Source organism: Budorcas taxicolor, chromosome 1 (assembly GCF_023091745.1).
Source record: "Budorcas taxicolor isolate Tak-1 chromosome 1, Takin1.1, whole genome shotgun sequence".
Classification (NCBI taxonomy): Eukaryota; Metazoa; Chordata; class Mammalia; order Artiodactyla; family Bovidae; genus Budorcas; species Budorcas taxicolor.
In genome coordinates this window covers 210,257,418-210,277,921 of record NC_068910.1, presented here as the reverse complement: position 1 = coordinate 210,277,921, position 20,504 = coordinate 210,257,418, and the positions used below count along the sequence as shown (strand labels likewise).

The 20,504-nt window shown below is 51.1% G+C and overlaps 1 protein-coding gene across 1 annotated transcript in view; it reads right to left on the bottom strand.

Moving 5' to 3' along the window:
* Window positions 1-20,504, bottom strand: part of DIP2A (disco interacting protein 2 homolog A) — a 109,697-nt gene that overhangs the window by 13,181 nt on the left and 76,012 nt on the right. The window contains exons 22-28 of the mRNA XM_052650301.1: window positions 18,181-18,295; window positions 9,556-9,757; window positions 8,676-8,785; window positions 8,038-8,118; window positions 5,196-5,319; window positions 617-738; window positions 412-523 (exon numbers count right to left, since the gene is read on the bottom strand). Coding sequence (XP_052506261.1) covers window positions 412-523; window positions 617-738; window positions 5,196-5,319; window positions 8,038-8,118; window positions 8,676-8,785; window positions 9,556-9,757; window positions 18,181-18,295 — 866 coding nt within the window. The remainder of the gene's footprint in view (window positions 1-411; window positions 524-616; window positions 739-5,195; window positions 5,320-8,037; window positions 8,119-8,675; window positions 8,786-9,555; window positions 9,758-18,180; window positions 18,296-20,504) is intronic.

Below are 20,504 nucleotides of genomic sequence, written 5' to 3'. Positions count from 1 at the left end.
TCTGGGGTGTCCTGAGGGGGAGGGGCTGGGACCCTCTCAGCCCTCAGGCTGACCCAACAGGCCCGGGCAGAGGGCCCGTGTGACTCTCCTGGGGACCCGCGAGGGGCCTGCGCTGTGGGAGCTGTCCGGTCCCCACAACTGCCCACTGCTGCGTGGGCGCTGAGTGCAGCAGGAGGCGTCTGTCTGCAGGCACATGGCCTCGGAAGGACCTCTGCTCTCCACTGGCCACCCTCTGCTCTGGGCACCCGCTTTAGGCTCGAGGTGCCAGATGGGCTGCCGGTGCCCCACTGGCCAGGCTCTTCTCACCACCTACTCAAGCTCCTTCACCCAACTTCAGTATTTGGGTGGTGACAACGCAATCCCTACAACACAAGAAGGAGAGGGCTGATCCTAGGCGCAGCACACACACACCTGTGTCCAGAATGGTCGGCCAGGTCCTGGCGTCCACGGTGGCTGCTGCTTCTTTGGACCTGAGCAGCCGCATGATGGCCTGTGTGGTGAGCACGCACGCAGACTTGCTGACCTGCAGGGCACAGGGTTGAGGGCACAGCTGAGACAGCGCCCGGGAGCAAACCGCGCTCAGGCCCACCACGCTCAGGCCGCGGCGCCCACCTACCTCCACAATCATCTTGACGGTAGGAAGTGTGGTGGCCAGGTTCTGGGGGTGTGGGGGCCGCACGGTGACGGGCACGCAGCCGCAGTACAGGCAGCCATAAAAGGCAGCAATGAGGTCCACCCCTGGAGAGACACGATAAAAGGCAGCCCCAAATGTCCAGGCTGTGGGTCCACCTACCATGTGTGAACTAAACCACCCTCTCGCACCACAGCGAGCACCCCAAACAGCTCTGTAGGGAGCGACAGGTCGCCCCTGGCCCAGACCCAGGGAGACAAGGAGGTGGGTGGGGTACAGCCACGGCCCAGGGGAGCCTATGGTGGACAGGAGGCCCAGACCTCGTGGAGCAGCGTGTTCTGCCCTCCGGGGCAGTCTGTAGGTGGGTGGGCGAGGCTGGCAGGACACTCTGAAGGTGAGCTGCCCAACCAGAAACGCCACACCTCCTCCTTGCATCTCCACCCTAACGTGGGGGCCAGTCCGTCCCTGATGAGGCTCACATCTTGGCAAGGGGCCAGGATGTCCCTGCCCTGCTCTCAATCTCTCAACGCAATGTGGGACTACTCACGGCTCCTTCAACTCGTCTATGTATTGAAAATTCTCCATAATTAAAACCAAGGGGAACCGAACCACACTTAAAACCCAGCTTTCTCATTTTGACCTCATTCAGACTGAAGACCATCTGCACCCACACCCTAGAGGCCCTGAAGACACTGCCCTCAACTGAGACAAGGCCCTGCCTGGCATCACTAGGCTACAAGACATCAGCCTCAGGCTGTTCTGATTCCAGAGTCAAAATAAATACGCAATGTTTGACCCAGCTAGTGGGTTTCACCACACTACAAGTCCCCGATGCTCCATCAGGGCCAGGAGCGCTCGATGTGGTCACTGTCATGGCCCAAGCTCCTCCACCAGGGACCAGCCATCCTCACTCTGCCTGTGGGCAGCTCAGGGGACAGATGAGCTGACAGGCAGGCTGACATGTGCGAGCATCCTCATACCAGCACGACCACTGTGCCCAACGCGCCACACAGCAAGCACCGCCAGCAGCTCGAACCCTCGAGCTCATACAGCTCATGCTATCCCCTGCCTGCACCCCACTTCCTGCAGCCCCTGCAGGGTCACACACCCCTCACAGGAGATGCACACCAGGTCCTATGTGTACCTGCAAACACCTGCCCCCTCCCGCCTCGAGCAGGGTGTGGTCTGCCCTCCAGCTGTCAATTATACTCTCCTCCTGCTACGAAGTTTTAAAAATGTACATTCAGACCTTCACCATGCACTATCACTTTTTATGCATAGTGTCAAAAAAGCCCCGAAGTAGAGAACAGCATCAGGCCCCCATCTGTCTTTCCTATCACTTCAGCATGTCCACCCACCCCCTCCCCCAGCCTGCCAGTGCGTCCCCAGGCCTCCTCTCAGTCAGTGGTGCATGCCCTGCACTGAGTCCAAGGATAAGAAAAGAATGGGAACTGCGATCGGTTCTGGACAAAAATGACCTCACATTCCTGGAACTGGAATGAGCAGGAATGACTGTGATGCCAGTGGGAGTCCTGCCGCGTCCATGTCACCTAGCATCCGTGTCAGGAAACCCGCCAGGCTCTGTGCAGGGAGCGCTCCACAGCAGCCCCAGGACTGTACCAGCAACAGAGAAAGTGTCCAGCACAAGCCACGTCCCACCAGACACACTGAAGGGAGACGGCGTTGCAGGGCTGGGTTCCCAAGAGTGGCACCATGGACACGCGAAGAAAGCCGTCATGCAGGAGACCTGAGTCTCAGAGAACAGCCCCCAAAACAGGACTTCAGGCATTCCAGAAGCAGGAAACAGATGAAGAAAAGGCAGTAATGAGAAAGAACATTTTCCTGAGAGGAGGATTAAGTGGGTAAGAAAGTGAGAGAGGACCCAGACCCAGGCATTTCCCAATAAAACTCCTGAGCTAGAACCAACAAGCTTCCAGGTGACACAACAACGAAGTGGGGAGGGGAGGGGAGGGGAGGCTGGTGCTCATCACCTATAGCCCTGCGGAAGCACTTGCAGAAACCTGGGATTCCTGGCCCAGTGAAGGACAGGCTGCCACTCAAAGTGCAGGGTCTTCCAAGGGCCCCTCACCTGGGCGCCAGACACAGGAGAGAAACCGCCAGGACTGAAGCCCCGAGACGAGGCGGGAGAGGGCAGGGCAAGAGGAGCAGGAGAGCCAGAGCAGCGCCCAGCAGGTGGAGCAGAGTCGCCGCAAGGACAGGGTGCCGGGCTGCGTGGGGCAGGCGGGGCTGGAGGGAGTGTGGGAGGACCTGGAGCCCCGAAGGCATGGCCATCCTGGTCAGGGAGGTTCCAGAGGAGTTGTCTTGTCCCCACCCCTGGGGGTCTGATCAGAGAGCAGCTGAGGCCTTGGGACCAGCAAGCCAGCCCAGCTTGGGATGACCCACGGCAGGGCAGAGAAGGTGACAGGAGAAGGGAGGCTCCCTGACGGTGGCCAAGTCCCACACAAAGTATAAGAAACAGAACCAGAAGTCGATCATCACCTGTCCAGAAAAAGACAGCAGATAAGAACTGCAGCCCTTTCAACATGTGCTAAGATGCAATACATTAAAAAAATGATACAAGATATAAGAGAATGACCGAAATGAGAGTTAAACAAATGAGGAAAGAACTAGAAGTTATTTTAAAAAACAATTCAGAAATGGAGATGGAACTAGAAGGAGCCCAAGAGCAAACAAGACAAGGGACACAGAGATCGTGGAAAATGACAGAGAAGAGCTAACACAGGGGCGATGGGAGCAGCAAGGAGAATGAACGCCAAGAAAATCCAAGCAAAGGCAGAGAGAAGACTGTGATTCTAGAAAACTCCCCTGAGAATAGAAGGCAGGCTTGCAGCTTGGTATTCACAGGCACTTTACATATTGTGAGGCCCTGCCTGGAGGGAGGGTGGTGAGCACAGCTGCCTTCCCTGTGGGAACGCTGACCTGTAACAATGTCACAACCACACGGAGGACTTCAAGAAGGGAAAATGTCCTTCTACCACTGAGAGCAAAAGCGCAAGTGAGTCACGGAGGAAGAAAGCTAGACCACAGTCCAACCGGATGCTTGAGGCCGGGAGAAAATGGACACGTTGGAGGCCCCAGCAGGGACGACTATCGCCACAAAGTGCACAGGCTGTCACCAACAAGCCGGAGCTCAGGGGACACTGTCCCCATGAACCTTTCTGAGAAACTAGTCAGGGACGATGCAACAGCACCACTGGAACAGAAAGACGGACGTGTGCATGGCTGGAGGGCTCTGAACACAGGCCTGGTGGACTGCGGGGGAGGAGAGGCCAGCTTCGCAGTTTCTGCTCCACCCGCCCCCCCCCCCCTGCAACCACCACCCCGTGAGACAGCACAGCTACAGGGAAGGTGGGTGGAGGAAGCCTGTGCGAAAACTCACATGGGGTGGGGGGGCAGTCATGTATGACGGCCATCATTTGGGGGTCCTGCGTGTGGCACAGGATGAGGCACGTGAGTGGTCCGGGCACATGTGAGTTCTACAGACTCCCAGCCTGACCCTCAGTACAAAAGGAGACAGAGACATCATGGAGACGAGGTTCACTGAAAACCTATAACCCTGAGTCTGAATGAGTGGGGCAGCATGAACTCAGGAGGCACTGCCTCTAAGAGAAGCCATGACTCTCGTTTTCAAGTTGGAGCTCTGATCACAGAAGGGGTTAAGGGGACTGCGGCCAGCCCAGGAAGGATGAGCTCCCAGTGCCCAGACTGGTACTGCCAACACCAGGCTCCATGGAGGACTGGCCAGGCACCTAGTTCCAGCAGACGCAGGAAGGTCAGGATGGGAGGTCACACCCAAGGCCCCAGGAGCAGCTCCTGTGGGAGTGCGACAGGGCACAGAGCTCATTTCACTGCCAGCAGCAAAGACACAGCATCCCGCCTTTCACAGCAAATTCTACCACTGGGTGACCAGATCCTAATCAGGGGAAGTGTCTGTTTAGTTTTATGGCTGGTCAGAGTTAAAACACCACCGTTTAGTGACCCCTAAGGAGTTAATGAAGGTGGGACAAGGTCATCGATAGGAGCTAATGTGCTAATTCTACAAAAGGAGGAAGCACCCGAGGACATTCAGGGTCTGGCGAGGGGAGTAAGCCTGATGTGGGGTTCCTCGTGGAAGCCCAGGAGCAGCCACCCAACATACACAAGCCACTCCAGACAGCAGGGATGCTCAGGACCCAGGGAGAGATGGAAAGAGGGCAGCCTGCAGGTTACAGGAGCTGCTCACTGGGGTGGTCAAACTAAAGAAATGGGAGGAACGATGACCATGGAGGTCAGGACAGAGGCTACTTCAAGAGAGTGGAGCAGGTGGTTGGGTCAGGAAAGGCAAAGATCCATCACTTGACCTGGTCGCTTTGTTATTGGTAATAAAAGAGGGTGGGGGTGGGGAGGGAAAGAACAGCTTGGTGAGAAGAGCAAGAGGAAGGCAGGCTGCACTGAGACGGGCAGGAGTGGACTCACAGCTCGCCGCGGGCACTCACAGGGTACAGACATGGACAGAGAGTGGGTGAGGGTCAGGGCGCAGCAGGGCGGGGCCCACGGGTCTTACCTGGAGGGTAGACCAGGGCCACATGGGCCCCGGCACTCAGCCTCGCCTTCTCCATCAGAGCAGCGGCCACTCGCTCAGCCTTTTTGTGGAGCTGGACGCAGGTTGCGGTGCTGGTGACTGTGCCCTAGGAAAGCAATCATGGGCACGCTGAGCTGGGGCGTGGGGGTGGGGAACTCTGGACACTCCACGCACAGCCTCCGTCTGAGACCCTCTGGCCAGGAGCCAGGACAGGTGCCACCCCAGCCCTGCCTGCTGTCTCCTTGGCTTCTGTGCCTCCTCAGGGACTGCTGGTCCACCACAGGTCGACTCGGTGAGTGAAAAAGCCCTTTTAGCCGTTATGATAAAATATTTTATATATAAAAATATTGTAAAGAATAATGTGAGGAGCAGCCATCCAGTTTTTCATTACCTAGTATTCTGCCACATTGTTTCAATGTCTCTTTTATAAAATAAATCATCACCACTCCACATACGCCTCCCATCCTATTCCCTTCCTCCTAGAAGCAACCCTTTTCCTGGACATCAACACACATAAGTGAATAGTTAGCAGTAAACAAACATCCCTGAAGTGAACCCTGACACCAGCTCAGTCGCCCCAGCCCCCAGCTCCAAGCCCTGGGTCGCACAGGCTGGTCTTTCAGGGGGCCTGGGAAGGCAAGTCGCTAGTAGGGCTGCCCCACACCCGGTCTCTGCAGAGGACAGCTGGGCTGGGACCAGCGCCAATCTAGCCCTCCCTCCCCCTGCCGACCTGTCTGAGCTCACGCTCTCGGTCCTTACGAGAATCACAGAGCCACTGAGCCTAACTAACCATCACCACCCTCCAGGACGGCCCAGCAGAGCATCTAAACTCACCACTCCTCAGCTGGGGCCCCACCACGCATGCCTGAGGGCTTCGCAGGGTGGGTCAGACGCACTCCTCACACCCAAGCTGAGGTTTAGAGCTGGGCACACGCTGGAGCCTGAAGGCCCAGAGCTCTGCCAGTCCCCAAGGCCAGGGGCCACCTCATGCCAGGGATACCACCTGCAGAGGCACAGGCTTCCTCCTAGGTCAAAGGCCAGCACATGCTCAGGTCCTAAGGACAATTCAAACCTGAGGAGGCTGACAAACCAGAAGAAACGCAAAAGCCTACAAGGTTTTGGAAAGGATCTGAAGGGCCCTCCCAAGCTCTTAGCTATAAAGATAATCGTGAGCACTGCTGGCTGACCCTAGGCCTGGTGGCGTCTCTGCACACTCCCACCGGTGGTCCCACCTCCCTGGGAAACACCCCATCTGCACAGACACCTGGCCTGCACCTAGGCCACTCTCATGTCCCACAAGCTTGCCTCCAACCACACCTCACACTCATCCACAGCCCCTGTCATCTCTGAATGGCTAACCTGTGCCTGGGCCACGGCCCTGGCTCCCCGCTCCCATCCTCACCCTCTCACAACCCATAGGAATCACCCAGAATTCACCCACGAGGGTGTGATGGACCCCATCACACCCTCATGCTCACGTCCAGGCCCCCAGCACACACCGAGGGTAAACCCAGTGCCCAGCCTCGCCTGCCTTAGAGCTCCGTCCGGCTGCACCCATCTTAAGGTTCTCCCGCAAGCTGACTTTATCTTGGTCAATGCTACTTATTGGCTTCGGAATTCAATCAGTCATAAACAAACGTCTCCAGTACACTGTCCAGGTCTGCAGGAAGACAGCACCTCTCCTGAGCACTGGTTTTCTAGCAGGCAGACTTGCTTCAGCAACTGGGGAACAGGGGCCTTTTTTAAAAAATCTTATTTAACATTGTATATGTAGCAGGTACTGATCAATATTTTTTGAATGAAGAAACAGTAGCCAAGAGCAAGCCACTGAAAACCAGGCTGGTGCTGCTAAGACGTGAGGGCACACGCGTCCTCCCAGGCCGGGACGCATCTAACAGTGAGTCACGCAGAGTGGGCATGGTTACTCTCTGTTTTCATAGTTTGTCTACTGGCCCATAACTAACAGTTTCTCCTTTATACCTGAGAAGCTCCTGATACCATGTAACACCCACTGAAAGTTACTAGGATTAGGGCTATAAGCCCTATTTGTTGTGTCACAGCTACAAAGGAAGAAGGTCTAAAGTAATTTTTACAAAATAAACATTTGTTTCTAGTTTACTTAGGAGAATTTACATGCATGAAAGTGAAAAGTGAAAGTGTCAGTCACTCAGTCGTGTCCAACTCTTTGCAACCCCATGGGCTGAAGCCCTCCAGGATCCTCTGTTCATGGTATTCTCCAGGCAAGAATACTGAAGGGGGTAGCCATTCCCGTCTCCAGATTTTCTGGACCTAGGGATAGAAACCGGGTCTCCTGCATTGCAGGCAGATTCTTTACCATCTGAGCCACCAGGGAAGCCCCATTTACAAGCATACTCTTCATAATCGAAATACAAGGTAATGAGAATTTCCCTGTTAAATACAAATCCACAGAAATGTGACTGTGGCCTGTGTGGAAGCTGAGGTTTTCATGGAGAGAATGACACCACCTGGACGTCCCTGGTGGCTCAGACGGTAAAGAGTCTGCCTGCAACGCAGGAGACCTGGGTTCAATCCCTGAGTCTGGAAGATCCCCTGGACAAGGAAATGGCAACCCACTCTAGTATTCCTGCTGGGACAATGCCATGGACAGAGGAGGCTAGCTGGCTACAGTCCAAGGGGTCACAGAGAGTCGGACATGACTGAGCGACTAACAAACGTGACACCAGCTGGGAGCCTGGAGGTCAAGGAGTGCTGTCCTCCAGTGAGACCTGAACACATGGCTGGAGTGTGACATGGGCCCTCGCACCATGGGCAGCACAGCTGACCGCAGCAGTGCCCGCCTCACCTTGGCGTTGAGCAGCAGGAACAGCGGGTGTTCGGGGGTGGTGTGGGCCCGCCACTGCAGCACATCGGGCAGGAACAGGAACTGCAGGAGGGACAGGGAGGGGTCAGGCCTGGTGGCTTCCTGGGCGCCTCTTCACCCCTCCACCCCACCCCTGGATTGGGGAGGGTCAGGCCGCTGGCTTCCTGGGTGCCACCTCCCCCTACCCCACCCCTGGGTTGGGGAGGGTCAGGCCTGGTGGCTTCCCCGGCACCTCTTCACCCTCACCCCACACCTGGGTGGGGAGGGTCAGGCCGCTGGCTTCCCGGGCGCCTCTTCACCCCCCACCCCACCCCTGGGTTGGGGAGGGTCAGGCTGCTGGCTTCCCGGGTGCCTCTTCACCCCCCACCCCACCCCTGGGTTGGGGAGGGTCAGGCCTGGTGGCTTCCTCGGCACCTCTTCACCCTCACCCCACACCTGGGTTGGGGAGGGTCAGGCCGCTGGCTTCCCGGGCGCCTCTTCACCCCCCACCCCACCCCTGGGTTGGGGAGGGTCAGGCTGCTGGCTTCCCGGGTGCCTCTTCACCCCCCACCCCACCCCTGGGTGGGGAGGGTCAGGCCTGGCAGCTTCCTGGGCTCTTCAACCCCACTCCACTCCCTTACCTTCCTTGCCTGCTCGCTGTCCTCCAGGTGCGACAGCTCCCTCCCTGAGGCCTGAGCGATTCTCTTCCCGGCGACCAGGTTCCCAACGATCATGGAGGCAGGCCCAACCTCTGGAACACGAGGGGACCTGAGTGAGGAGTGATGACTCTGACAGGTAACCTTCTGAATGGGCAGGCAACTCACTCCTTACTACAGTACAGGCTCAGGAACCAGGGAGGAGGGCCGTGCTGAGTGACAGAGAGAACCTCGCTCTCAGAAGTGAACCTGATAAACACATTCGGAACGAGGCAAATATCCCTACCTTAGCCACAGCTAAACTCGTAGTACATTTCATTGTTTCACTGATTAAATATGCTTCACTTAATGGTGTTTTATATACTTAATAATCAACAAAAGTTATTAGCATTTACTTAAGACATCACCAAAGGAATGGAATACACATCACAGTTCACCAGGGAAGGGAAGCTAACCATTTGCTGGGATTCCCAGGTACTGCCTGGCCGCTGAGGCAGATCACAGTGCTGAGCAGCAGCACGCACAGCGCCCTTGGCCCCATGGCTGGCTGTGGTGGCCGCCCCATGGCTCTTCAGATTCCAAGCTCCCGGTCTGCTCTGGGGCATCATTCATGCCCCTGGGGCCACCGTGCAGCTTCCACAGCCCGGATGCCAGGCTGCATCCAGTGCCAGGTGGGGCCCCCACATTGGGGGGTGGGGATGTGCTCCTTCCAGGGGGCAGGAGGCGGGGACTGGCCTGCTGTGCTGCTCACTCTGGCTCTCAGCTCCAACCCCAGAGACAGAGGGCTCAACAGGGTGTGCCCTTAAACACAGGCATGGCTGCCGCTGTCTATAGATGCAGTGGGCGTGCTACGGCACGTACTAACCTGGCTGCTTCTGCCGAGGCTTGGGGAGGTTGGTAACACATGCATGAGGGCACATCAGCACGTTGCAAGGGTGCAGCATCCCCTCCAGGAAGCGCTGCTTGGCCTCAGAAACGTGAATCCCACCGAGAGGAGCCTTGGGCAGGGTGTTGGCAGGAACCAGGGCCAGGCAGTACACGCCCACCTGGTGGATGCTGTCGATGGCCTGGAGGGAGCATGACACAGGGGCCTGTGCGTGAGTACCTGCAACCAGCTCCAGGCTGGGAGCCGCAGGAGGGCCAGAACACCCAAGCCCAAAGGTCAAGCAGACCGTGACCTCTGGGACATTAAGAGAAACACGGTGAGACAAGTCTGCATTTCCTACCATTTACACACACGTGTGCACGTGCACACTCCAGTGCAAATCTGTAACTGCTTACATTAGAAAGAGCCACCAAAGCAGACACTGACTTCCTGTGGGAGAAGTGTGGACAGAGGACAGAAGCCAGGCTCCTCTGAATACACTCTGCTTTCAGAGTTGGAACCATGTAAATATTTTATGTCCAAAGAACTTAAAACTTAAAAACCAACCCCTAACAACTGACAGTAAAATAGAACAAATGAACTCGATCGAAGTGGATCAGGTTAGCACACCCCTCAGACAGAATCTACTTAAAGTGACTTTAAACACAGCAATCTGACTGATTCCATCCTAGAGGGGTACACCCTATTGGCAAAAAGAATTGAAAAAACATCCTAAGTTGTGCTCGAAACCTCACACTTGAGAGGTTACATGGAGACTGGAGTGTGTGCAGTGTGGCATCAGGACATGATTACTTCTGCTGGAGTCATCATCTTTGCAACCTTCCATTATGGAGAAAGGTCGGAGAGTCAAGGAAAACTCCGAGGCCTTAAACCTGAGCTGGAACCAGCAGCATAAACTCACGGTGTGGGGGTGTGGGTGATCTTACAGGCAGAGGATCTGCTCTGTTTCCTACTCTGTTCATTGCCCAGACTGTGGTCCCAAGTCCACTTCTTGGAGGTTGCAGGGCCCCATGGGTCCCAGTCGTGCCGGGTCTGGGACATGAGATGCCCCCCTCCACCCTCTGGCATCCAGCTTCCTGTTCTCCATGTGACCCCTCAGAACCCACAGGTGTGTCAAGAGGACTCAGGAGCCAATCCAGAGAGGCTCCCACTGACATATAAATATAGTTACTGCACCCACTAGTTCACAGGGAGACAAAAACCAGAGCTATTCCATGACACCAGTGCAGAATCCAGAAATCAACCCTGGATTTCACTTTTCTGCACAACCTTCCCTCCAGGTCCCCTGGTGACTTCAAAGGACACAGCACTCTTTGTAGAAGACACTTTCAAGGCAGCTCCATTACCAATGAGCAAGAAATGACTGAACTGAAATGCCTCCCCTCCCTTGAAGCCCTACCAAGCCAGTGGACAGACTATCTACCTCCCATGAGGCCCCTGGCCAGCAAATCGAGCCCGAGTCTGACCAGGCCTTAAGATCTACCCAGTGACACAGTGGACAGAGGAGTACAGAGACGGGACCACAAGGCACAACTGTCAGAGCCCAGACTGGGAGATGAACTGGGCTAACCTATCAAGGAACAAACTGCAAGAAAAATAAAACAAGGAAGAGTCTGCAAACTAAAGAAGACTTAAAAACCTGGGCCAACCAAGTGCAGTTTTTACCTTATTTTGATCCTAAGTTTAACAAACATATTGAACATTAGATAATTTGGGAAATCTGAATAGTGACTTTAATTACAGCAGAAAGAACTAAAATGCTCAGGAATAAATTTAACCAAGGAGATGAAGGACACATGTGTACTTAGAACTGTGAGGGACTGATGAAATAAACTGAAAAAAACCACAACTAAATGTAAAGATATTCTGAGTTTATGAACTGGAAGAATTAGTATTGTTAAAAAGTCCATACTACCCCAAAGTCATCTGCAAATTTAATGCAATCACTATAAAAATACCCAAGACATTCTTCACAAAACTAGAATAAACACTCCTAACACTTGCAGAGAAACACAAGACCCTGGGTTGCCAAAGCAGTCTTAAGAGAGAAGTACAAAGCTAAGAGGTATCATGCTCCCTGACTTCAAACGTCGTAAAGCTGCAGTAATCAAAGCAGTGTGGACTTGGCACAAGATCAATGGAGCAGAAGGGAGCCCAGGAGTAATCTCACACTCACACAGTTACTGCTTTACCACAAAGGAGACGAGGACAGACAGCGGGAAGAGAGAGTGCCTTCAATAAATGGCACTGGAAAAACTGGACGCCCCACACAAAACTAACTCAAAGCAGACTAAGGACTTGAATATAAGACCTGAAATGATAATACTAGAATAAAACATAGGCTACAGTAACCTTGATGTCAGTCTTGGTGATGGTTTTTTGGATTTGACACCAAAAGCAAAGGCAACAAGAGCAAAAATAAACAGGTGGATTCATGTTAAACTAAAAGGCTTCTGGACGGGAAAGGAAACCACCAAGAAAATAAGAGGAACCTATCAAATGGGAGAAGAGATCTGTAAAAATACATCTGATAAGGATTAAAAGCCAAAATATAGAAGGAACTCATACAACTCAACAGTGGAAAATAATAATAATAATACAATTAAAAAACAGGCAGAGGACCTGAACAGACATTTTTCCACAGAGGACATAAGGGACTCCCTGGTGCTCTAGTGGGTAAGGCTCTGCCTACCAAGGCAAGACATATGGGTTCGACCCCTGGTCCAAGAAGCTCTCACATGTCATGAGGCAAGTATGGCCATGCATCACAACTATTAAGCCCGCTCTCTAGAGCCTGCAAGCTCCAACTACTGAAGCCTGTGCACTAGAGCCTCTGTTCTGTAACAGTAGAGCAGCCCCTGCTCAGTGAAACTAGAGAAAGCCTATGCGCACAGCAGACTCTGCACAGCCAAAAAATGAAAAATAAACAAACAAATCTTAAAAAACAGAAAAAGACATACAGATGGCCAAGAGGTACATATCTCCTCATGGATCACGGCCTTGTTGTGGCGAAGGAGCTTGCATAACTCAATGAAGCTATAAGCCGTTCCATGCAGGGTCACCCAAGACAGATGGGTCAGAGTGAAGAGTTCTGAGAAAATGTGGTCCACAGGAGGAGAGAATGGCAAACCACGCCAATAATCTTATGTGAGTGAAAAGCCAAAAAGATACGACCCTGGAAGATGAGTCCCCAGGTCAGAAGGTATCCACTATGCTACTGCAGAAGAGCAGAGAAATAGCTCTAGAAAGAATAAAGAGGCTGGGACAAAGTGTAAATGCTGCTTAGTTACGGACATGTCTGGTGGTGAAAGTAAAGTCTGATGCTGTAAAGAACAATACTGCACAGGAACCTGGGATGTTAGGTCCATGAATCAAGGTAAATCAGACACAGTCAGCAGGAGATGGTAAGAGTGAACATTGACATTTTAGCCATCAGTGATCTAAAACGGACGGGAAAGCGTGAATTTAATTCAGATGACCATTATATCTACTACTGGGCAAGAACCCCTTAGAAGAAATGGAGTAGCCCTCATGGTCAACCAAAGAGTTTGAAATGCAGTTCTTGGGTGCAACCTCAGAAATGATAGAACGATCTCAGTTCATTTCCAAGGCAAACCATTCAACATTACAGTAATCCTAGTCTATGACCCAACCACTAATGCCAAAGAAGCTGAAGCTGAACAGTTCTATGTTCAGCATAGAACACTATGCTTCTGACACTAACACCAAGACCTTCTAACACTAACACCAAAAAAGATGTCCTTTTCGTCATAGGGGATTGGAATGCAAAAGTAGGAAGTCAAGAGATACCTGGAGTAACAGGCAAGTTTAGCATTGGAGTACAAGATGAGGCACGGCAAAGGCTAACAGAGCTTTGTCAAGAGAACACAGTGATCATAACAAACACCTCTTCCAGTAACACAAGAGATGACTCTACACATGGACATCAACAAATAGTCAATACCAAAATCAGACTGATTATATTCTTAGTAGCTGAAGATGGAGAAGCTCTATATAGTCAGCCAAAAGAGACCTGAAGCTGACCGTGGTTCAGATCATGAACTCCTTATTGCAAAATTTAGGCTTAAATTGAAGAAAGTAGAGAAAACCACTAGACCATTCAGGTATGACCTAAATCAAATCCCTTATGATTATACAGTAGAGGCGACAAATAGATTCAAGGGATCAGATGTGAAAGACTGAGTATCTGAAGAACTATGGATGGAGGTTTGTGACATTGTACAGGAGGCGGTGATCAAAACCATCCCTAAGAAAAATAAATGCGAAAAGGCAAAATGGTTGTCTGAGGAGGCTTTACAAATAGCTGAGGAATGAAGTAAAAGGCAAGGGAGAAAGGGAAAGATATAACCAACTGAATGCAGAGTTCCAGAGAATAGCAAAGAAAGATAAGAAGGCCTTCTAAAATGAACAATGCAAAGAAATAGAGGAGAACAACAGAATGGGGAAGATGAGAGATCTCAGGAAAACTGGAGTGATCAAGAGAACATTTCATGCAAGGATGGGCACAATAAAGGACAGAAATGGCAAAGACCTAACAGAAGCAGAAAGATTAAGAAGATGTGGCAAGAATACATAGAACTATGCAAAGAAAGTCTTAATGACCCAGATAACCACGATGGTGTGATCACTCACCTAGAGCCAGACATCCTGGATTGGGAAGTCAAGCGGGCCTTAGGAAGTATTACTACAAAGAAAGCTAATTGTGCTGATGGAATTCCAGCTGAGTTATTTCAAATCCTAAAAGATGATGCTGTTAAAGTGCTACACTCATTGTCAGCAAATCTGGACAACTCAGCTGTGGCCACAAGACTGCAAAAAGTCAGCTTTCATTCCAATCCGATAGAAAGGCCACACCAAAGATGTACAAACTACTGTACAATCATGCTCATGCTAAATGCTCATTTCTTATTTTGCATTTCATAAGGTTACGCTCAAAATCCTTCAAGCTAGGCTTCAGTGCTACATGAACTGAGAACTTTCAGATGTGCAAGCTGGGTTTAGAAAAGGCAGAGGAATCAGGATCAAATTGCCAACATTTGTTGGATCATGAAGAAAGCAAGAGAATTTCAGGAAAACATCTACTTCTACTTCACTGACTATGCTAAAGCTTTTGATTGTGTGGATCACAACTAACTGTGGAAAACTCTTAAAGAGATGGGAAAACCAGACCACCTTACCTGTCTCCTGAGAAACCTGTATACAGATCAAGAAGCAAGAGTAGAACTGGACATGGAACAATGGACTGGTTCCAAATTGGGAAGGGAGTACATCAAGGCTGTATACTGTCACCCTGCTTATTTAACTTCTTTGCAGAGTACATCACGCAAAATGCCAAGCTGGATGAATCACAAGCTGGAATCAAGACTGCTGGGAGAAATATCCAGAAACTCAAGACGTGCAGATGATACCACCTTTATGGCAGAAAATGAAGAGGAACTAAAGAACCTCTTTAATGAGGGTGAAAGAGAAGAGTGAAAAAGCTGGCTAAAACTCAATATTCAAAAAACTAAGATCATGGCATCTGGTCCCATCACTTCATGTCAAATAGACGGGGGGAAAATGGACACAGTGACAGAGGCTCCCAAATCACTGAGAACAGTGACTGCAGCCGTTCTCATTAAATTAAAAGACGCTTGCTCCTTGGAAGAGAAGCTATGACAAACCTGGATAGCATATTAAAAAGCAGGGACATCACTTTGCCAACAAAGGTCCGTCTAGCCAAAGCTATGGTTTTTCCAGCAGTCAGGTACAGATGTGAGAGCTGGACCATAAAGAAGGCTGAGCGCTGAAGAACTGATGTTTTCTAATTGTGGTGCTAGAGAAGACTCTTGAGAATACCCTTGACTGCAAGGAGATTAAACCTGTCAATCCTAAAGGAAATAATTCCTGAATATTCACTGGAAGGACGGATGCTGCAGCTCCAATACTTTGTCCCCCTGATGCAGGGAGTCAACTCATTGGAAAAGACCCTGATGCTGGGAAAGACTGACAGCAAAAGGAAAAGGGGTCGGCAGAGGATGAGATGGATAGAAAGCATCACGCACTCAATGGACAGGAATTTGAGCAAACTCCTGGAGATAGTGAAGGACAGGGGAGCCTGGCGTGCTGCAGTCCATGGGGTTGCAAAGAGTCAGATTCGACCTAGCAACTTAACAACAAGAGGGACATAAAAATATGCTAAATATCACGAATCTTGAGGAGAAGGCAAATCAAAACCACTACAACACACCATCTCACACCCATCAGAATGGCTATTATCAACAGGACAAGAAACAACAGGACTAGGTGAAGGTGTGGAAAAAGGGAACCGTTGTGCACAATTTGTGGGAAAGTAAATTGGTGTAGCCACTGTGGAAATCAGTATGGAGGTTCTTCAGAAAATTAAAAATGGAACTACCCAATGATTCCATTTTTCGGTATTTATTGGAAGAAAACAAAAATACTAACTTGAAAAAATATATGCACCCCAATGGTGCTTCCCTGGTGGCTCAGAGGGTAAAGTGTCTGCCTGCAATGCAGGAGACCTGAGTTCGATCCCTGGGTTAGGAAGATCCCCTGGAGGAGGAAATGGCAACCCACTCCAGTACTCTTGCCTGGAAAACCCCACGGATAGAGAAGCCTGGTAGACTACAGTCCATGGGATCACAAAGAGTTGGACACGACTAAACACTTTTCATTTCATTTCATGTTCAATGCAGTATTATTTACAACAGCCAATATTCTTAAGTGTCCATCAATGGATTAATGGATAAAGAAACTGTGGTACACACATACGATTATTACTCAGGCATAAAGAACAACGAAATCTTACCATTTGCCAACAATACAGAGGGACCTGGACAGCACTGTGCTAAGTGAGATAAATCGGACAGAAAAAGCCACAGGATTGCTTACATGTGGAAGCTAAAAACAAACAAAAAAAATGAGCTCATGGACAGAACAGATTGGTGGTTAGCAGAGGTGAGGGGTGGGGGTAGGAGAAATGGGTGAAGGGAGTCAGAAGGGAGAAACTTCCAGTTATAAGTTGAACAAGTCCTGGGGATGCAGTGTACAGCGTGGGACCACAGTGAATGCTGGGTCATGTATTTGAGAGTGTATTTGATAAGAGTACATCCTAAAAGTTCTCATCACAAGAAAAAATTTCTGTAGCTGTGTTATGGATGTTAACTAGATGTGTTGTGATTATTTCACTATACATACAAATATCAAATCACTATGCTGTACACCTGAAACTAATACAGTGTTACATGTCCATCATATCACAATAAAAGTGAAAGTTGCTCAATCATGTCTGACTCTTTGTGACTCCATGGACTATACAGTCCATGGAATTCTCCAGGCCAGGATACTGGAGTGGGTCGCCTTTCCTTTCTCCAGGGGATCTTCCCAACCCAGGGATCAAACCCAGGTCTCCCACATTGCAGGCGGATTCTTTACCAGCTGAACCACAAGGGAAGCCCAAATCCCAATAAAATTTAATTGCTGATTTTTAAGATGTGATACTGGTACTCCTTTTTTTAAAGAAATAAATACTAAAATTTACAGGTAAAACCTCTGAGTCTGGGATTTGCTTCAAAGTCCTCCTGAGGGAGAAGCTGGGAGGGCAGGTGGGGTACAGATGGTTCCTGGACTGGTCGGTGTTGATTGAGGCTGACAGTGGACACATGGGGGCTATCACACTCTTCTTTGTATGACTGGTATATTAGTAATATTCCACAATGAAACACTGAACATCTTCACTAAGTATAAACATTGTCAGCATTAGTAGAAAAACTGGTCCTCTGACACTCAGGGCTCTCTGGTCTCCCTGATGGTGGACTTAATCTGCTTCGTAGGCGTGTCCTTACCCTGCGGGCTGAGGCTGAGCACATGCCACACAACTGCCCGAAGCTGTTGGGACACCAGGGGGCTCTCTGGAGAGCTGCCAGGACTGAACTCACCCAGAGATTTGGAGAGATACCACTGTCCACAGCAGCCTTATCCATAATATCCCCAAACCGACAACCCAGTGTCACCAAGATATGGACAAACAAGCAAAGGAAACTCAACTCAGCAATAAAAAGGGATGAGCCACTGACGCACGTATCACAAGGAACCTCATGAATGCGCCACGAGGAAGAAGCGGATCAGGAGCCCACACTGAAACTTGGCTGTACGATGCCCTTGGTGGGGGGCAGAGCTTAGGCCCCGACACACAGCAGCTGGTAGTTCCCCGAATGGTGTGAGTGCTCTTAGCTGTGGTTACCGGGGCATGTACACCTGTCAAAATTCATCAATCTGGACCCCTGCAAGTGAGCTAAGTAAACAACGTTCCCTGACCGCACATATGGTCTGTGCTCTTCACTGAAGGCAAAGTTCACTCCCAGCCCCACAAAAGACTTGCTGCTTCTAGTTTATTATTTAAGAAAATGAATGTGGATGTGCAGGGAGTGGCAGCGTGTGGGTCTCACGAGATGGGACACACCGGAACCCCTCTGGGCAACACCTCCAGCTGCAGCACACATTTGCTGGAAACATGGCACCAGTGGGTCCCAGTTCCTGCTCCACACCCCAGGGACGGCGGAACCGTGGGCCCATGCCCACCTGTAGCACACGGCTCATCCACTGGAAGCTGTCCTCCTCAGAGGCATCAGGCCGCTGCTCTGCCACCAGCACAATCCGGTCGTCATGGAGCACTGTCACAGAGAACACTGCGATCCTGGGGGAGGAAGGGAAGCGATGACCACCCAGCATGATCGGGTGCAGACACTCCACCCCATGAGATGCAAACTGCGGTGGGGCTGGAGGGAGACGTGGTCCACAGAATGTAAAAGGAACCAAACCTCCTCCAATGTGGAAAAATGAGTTTCCATTCACAAAGCAGACAGGACCTGGGTGCAGAGAAAAAACGAGGCTCACACTATTAAAGAAATTTCTCCTTAATTGTAATGTTAAGCCATGCGATGATTTTTTCATGTAAAAATGTGTGTCCAGAAGATCTATTAATTACATAATTTTTCAGTCCAGCTGATGAAACCTCTCACTGTGCGTGACTCTGCGCACGTCTGTGACTGACGTCTGTGGACTTGTATTTCGTGTCTTACTGAAGAATTCGACATGTTCACCTTCTCTGTGTGTTGCCTTTTTCTTCCTTTAGACTTGAGTAGATTCTTTTCCCTCACAAGACCAGTAGCTGGCATGTCTGCTGCGTGAGCCCTGGGCCTCATGGACCTACCTACTCACTCATTCCTCTAGCCACTGAGCACACAGGTGCCCACATGCACACACACACACACACACACACACACACACACACACACACACACACACACACACACACACACACTCTCTCTCTCTCTCTCTCTTTTATACAAGCTTCACCCAGTATTAACATTTCCTCACTTTCACCCATCTTATTTCTCTTAGTACATTACCTGAAAGTGTTTGCATGAAAACAATCTTTGTTATAAAACTTCTGAAACCTATATACCCAAGACCATTTTCACTGCAACTGCACAATTAAGTGACATCTTGGGATGAATATATTAAAATCTAGGCTAAAAGTTCCTCTGAAAACCTTAAACATCAATCACTGCATGTCATCCTCTCACTCCAGGCCCTCTTCTGGGGCGTCTGGCGTATCCTGGCTGGAGACCCACCCCGTGGCTGCCTCCTCCAGCCACAGGTTCACACATGCACCACCCCCCCCACCCCTCGAGGTTACTGTCTGGATGCCAGCCCCGCTCACTTCACTTTTCTCTCAATTTTTCTCTTAGACTTTCTATTTCTTCACTTTTGGAGCAGTTTCTTCTTCTGGCTTTCCAGCTTATCGGCTCCCTCCCCGGCCACCTCTGCCCCACATTTATTCCACCTACTGAACAACTGCTCTGTTGTGGTGCCTTGACCTCACATTGCAAGAGTTCCTGCAGGTATCCGCCCAGTGCTCAGCTCCTCTATGGTGAAGACAGATAGGTCGCCTCTCCAGCCACAAACGCATCCACCCCACAGCCCAGTCAGCCACTGGGCCAGCGTCACCCTCCCGGTGTCATCAGCTATCGTTGGCCACGCCAGGCAGTCTCCCTGATGTACCAGGAGCATGTGCGGGTTACCCAGTGTCCCCTCCGTGGGCACCTATGCCAACAGTGCCTCCAATTTGTGTGTGTGCCCTGTGCCCCAGCTCTAGGATGCACACAGCCACCAGTTCCACTGCCCAGCTGGCTTCCCCCAGGTGGTCAGTCACCCACAGCCATCACCCCAACCTGGACAAGGGCCGGCAGCCATGCTGACCCCTCATTGGCAGAATTTCCTGATGGTTTCTTTAAGGTATAATGGACATGAGTTTGAGCAAACTCTGGGAAATAGTGACGGACAGGGAAGCCTAGCGTGCTGCAGCCCATGGGGTCACAAAGAGATGGACACAACTGAGTGACTGAACGACAACAACATATTCACAGGAAGGCTCTGGCCAGGCTCACAGGCATCCTTGTTTGAGTAACAGAAGCACCCCCATGAGAAGAATAACATGAAATAGGTGGCTGAGTGGGCCAACCAGGAATGGAACCCCTCCCCCAGGACAAAGAGCCCTGAGCTGGACAGGCTGGACAGGGCCCTTCCTCCCCATCCCAGCCGCCTGGGGCCCCGACCGGCTGGGCCGTCTTATCTGCTTTCTGGATGAGAACCCGTGAAGTGCCTGCCTGACACATTCAGGGAAGGTAAACTGACTCGACCTCAGGAAAGCAAGGCCCCTGGTAACTCAGGGAAAGGCCTCCATTCTGGCCTGAATCCCTGAGGTTCTGCCCTCAGGCACACAGCTCCTGGGTGCTGCTGGCCCAGCCTCCATGCCCAGGCCTTGGTCTGGGTCTCACCCTCGAGGAACCGTGAACTCTGCAGATGGTGAAGACTCTGACTCAGGCATCCTCCTGCAAACA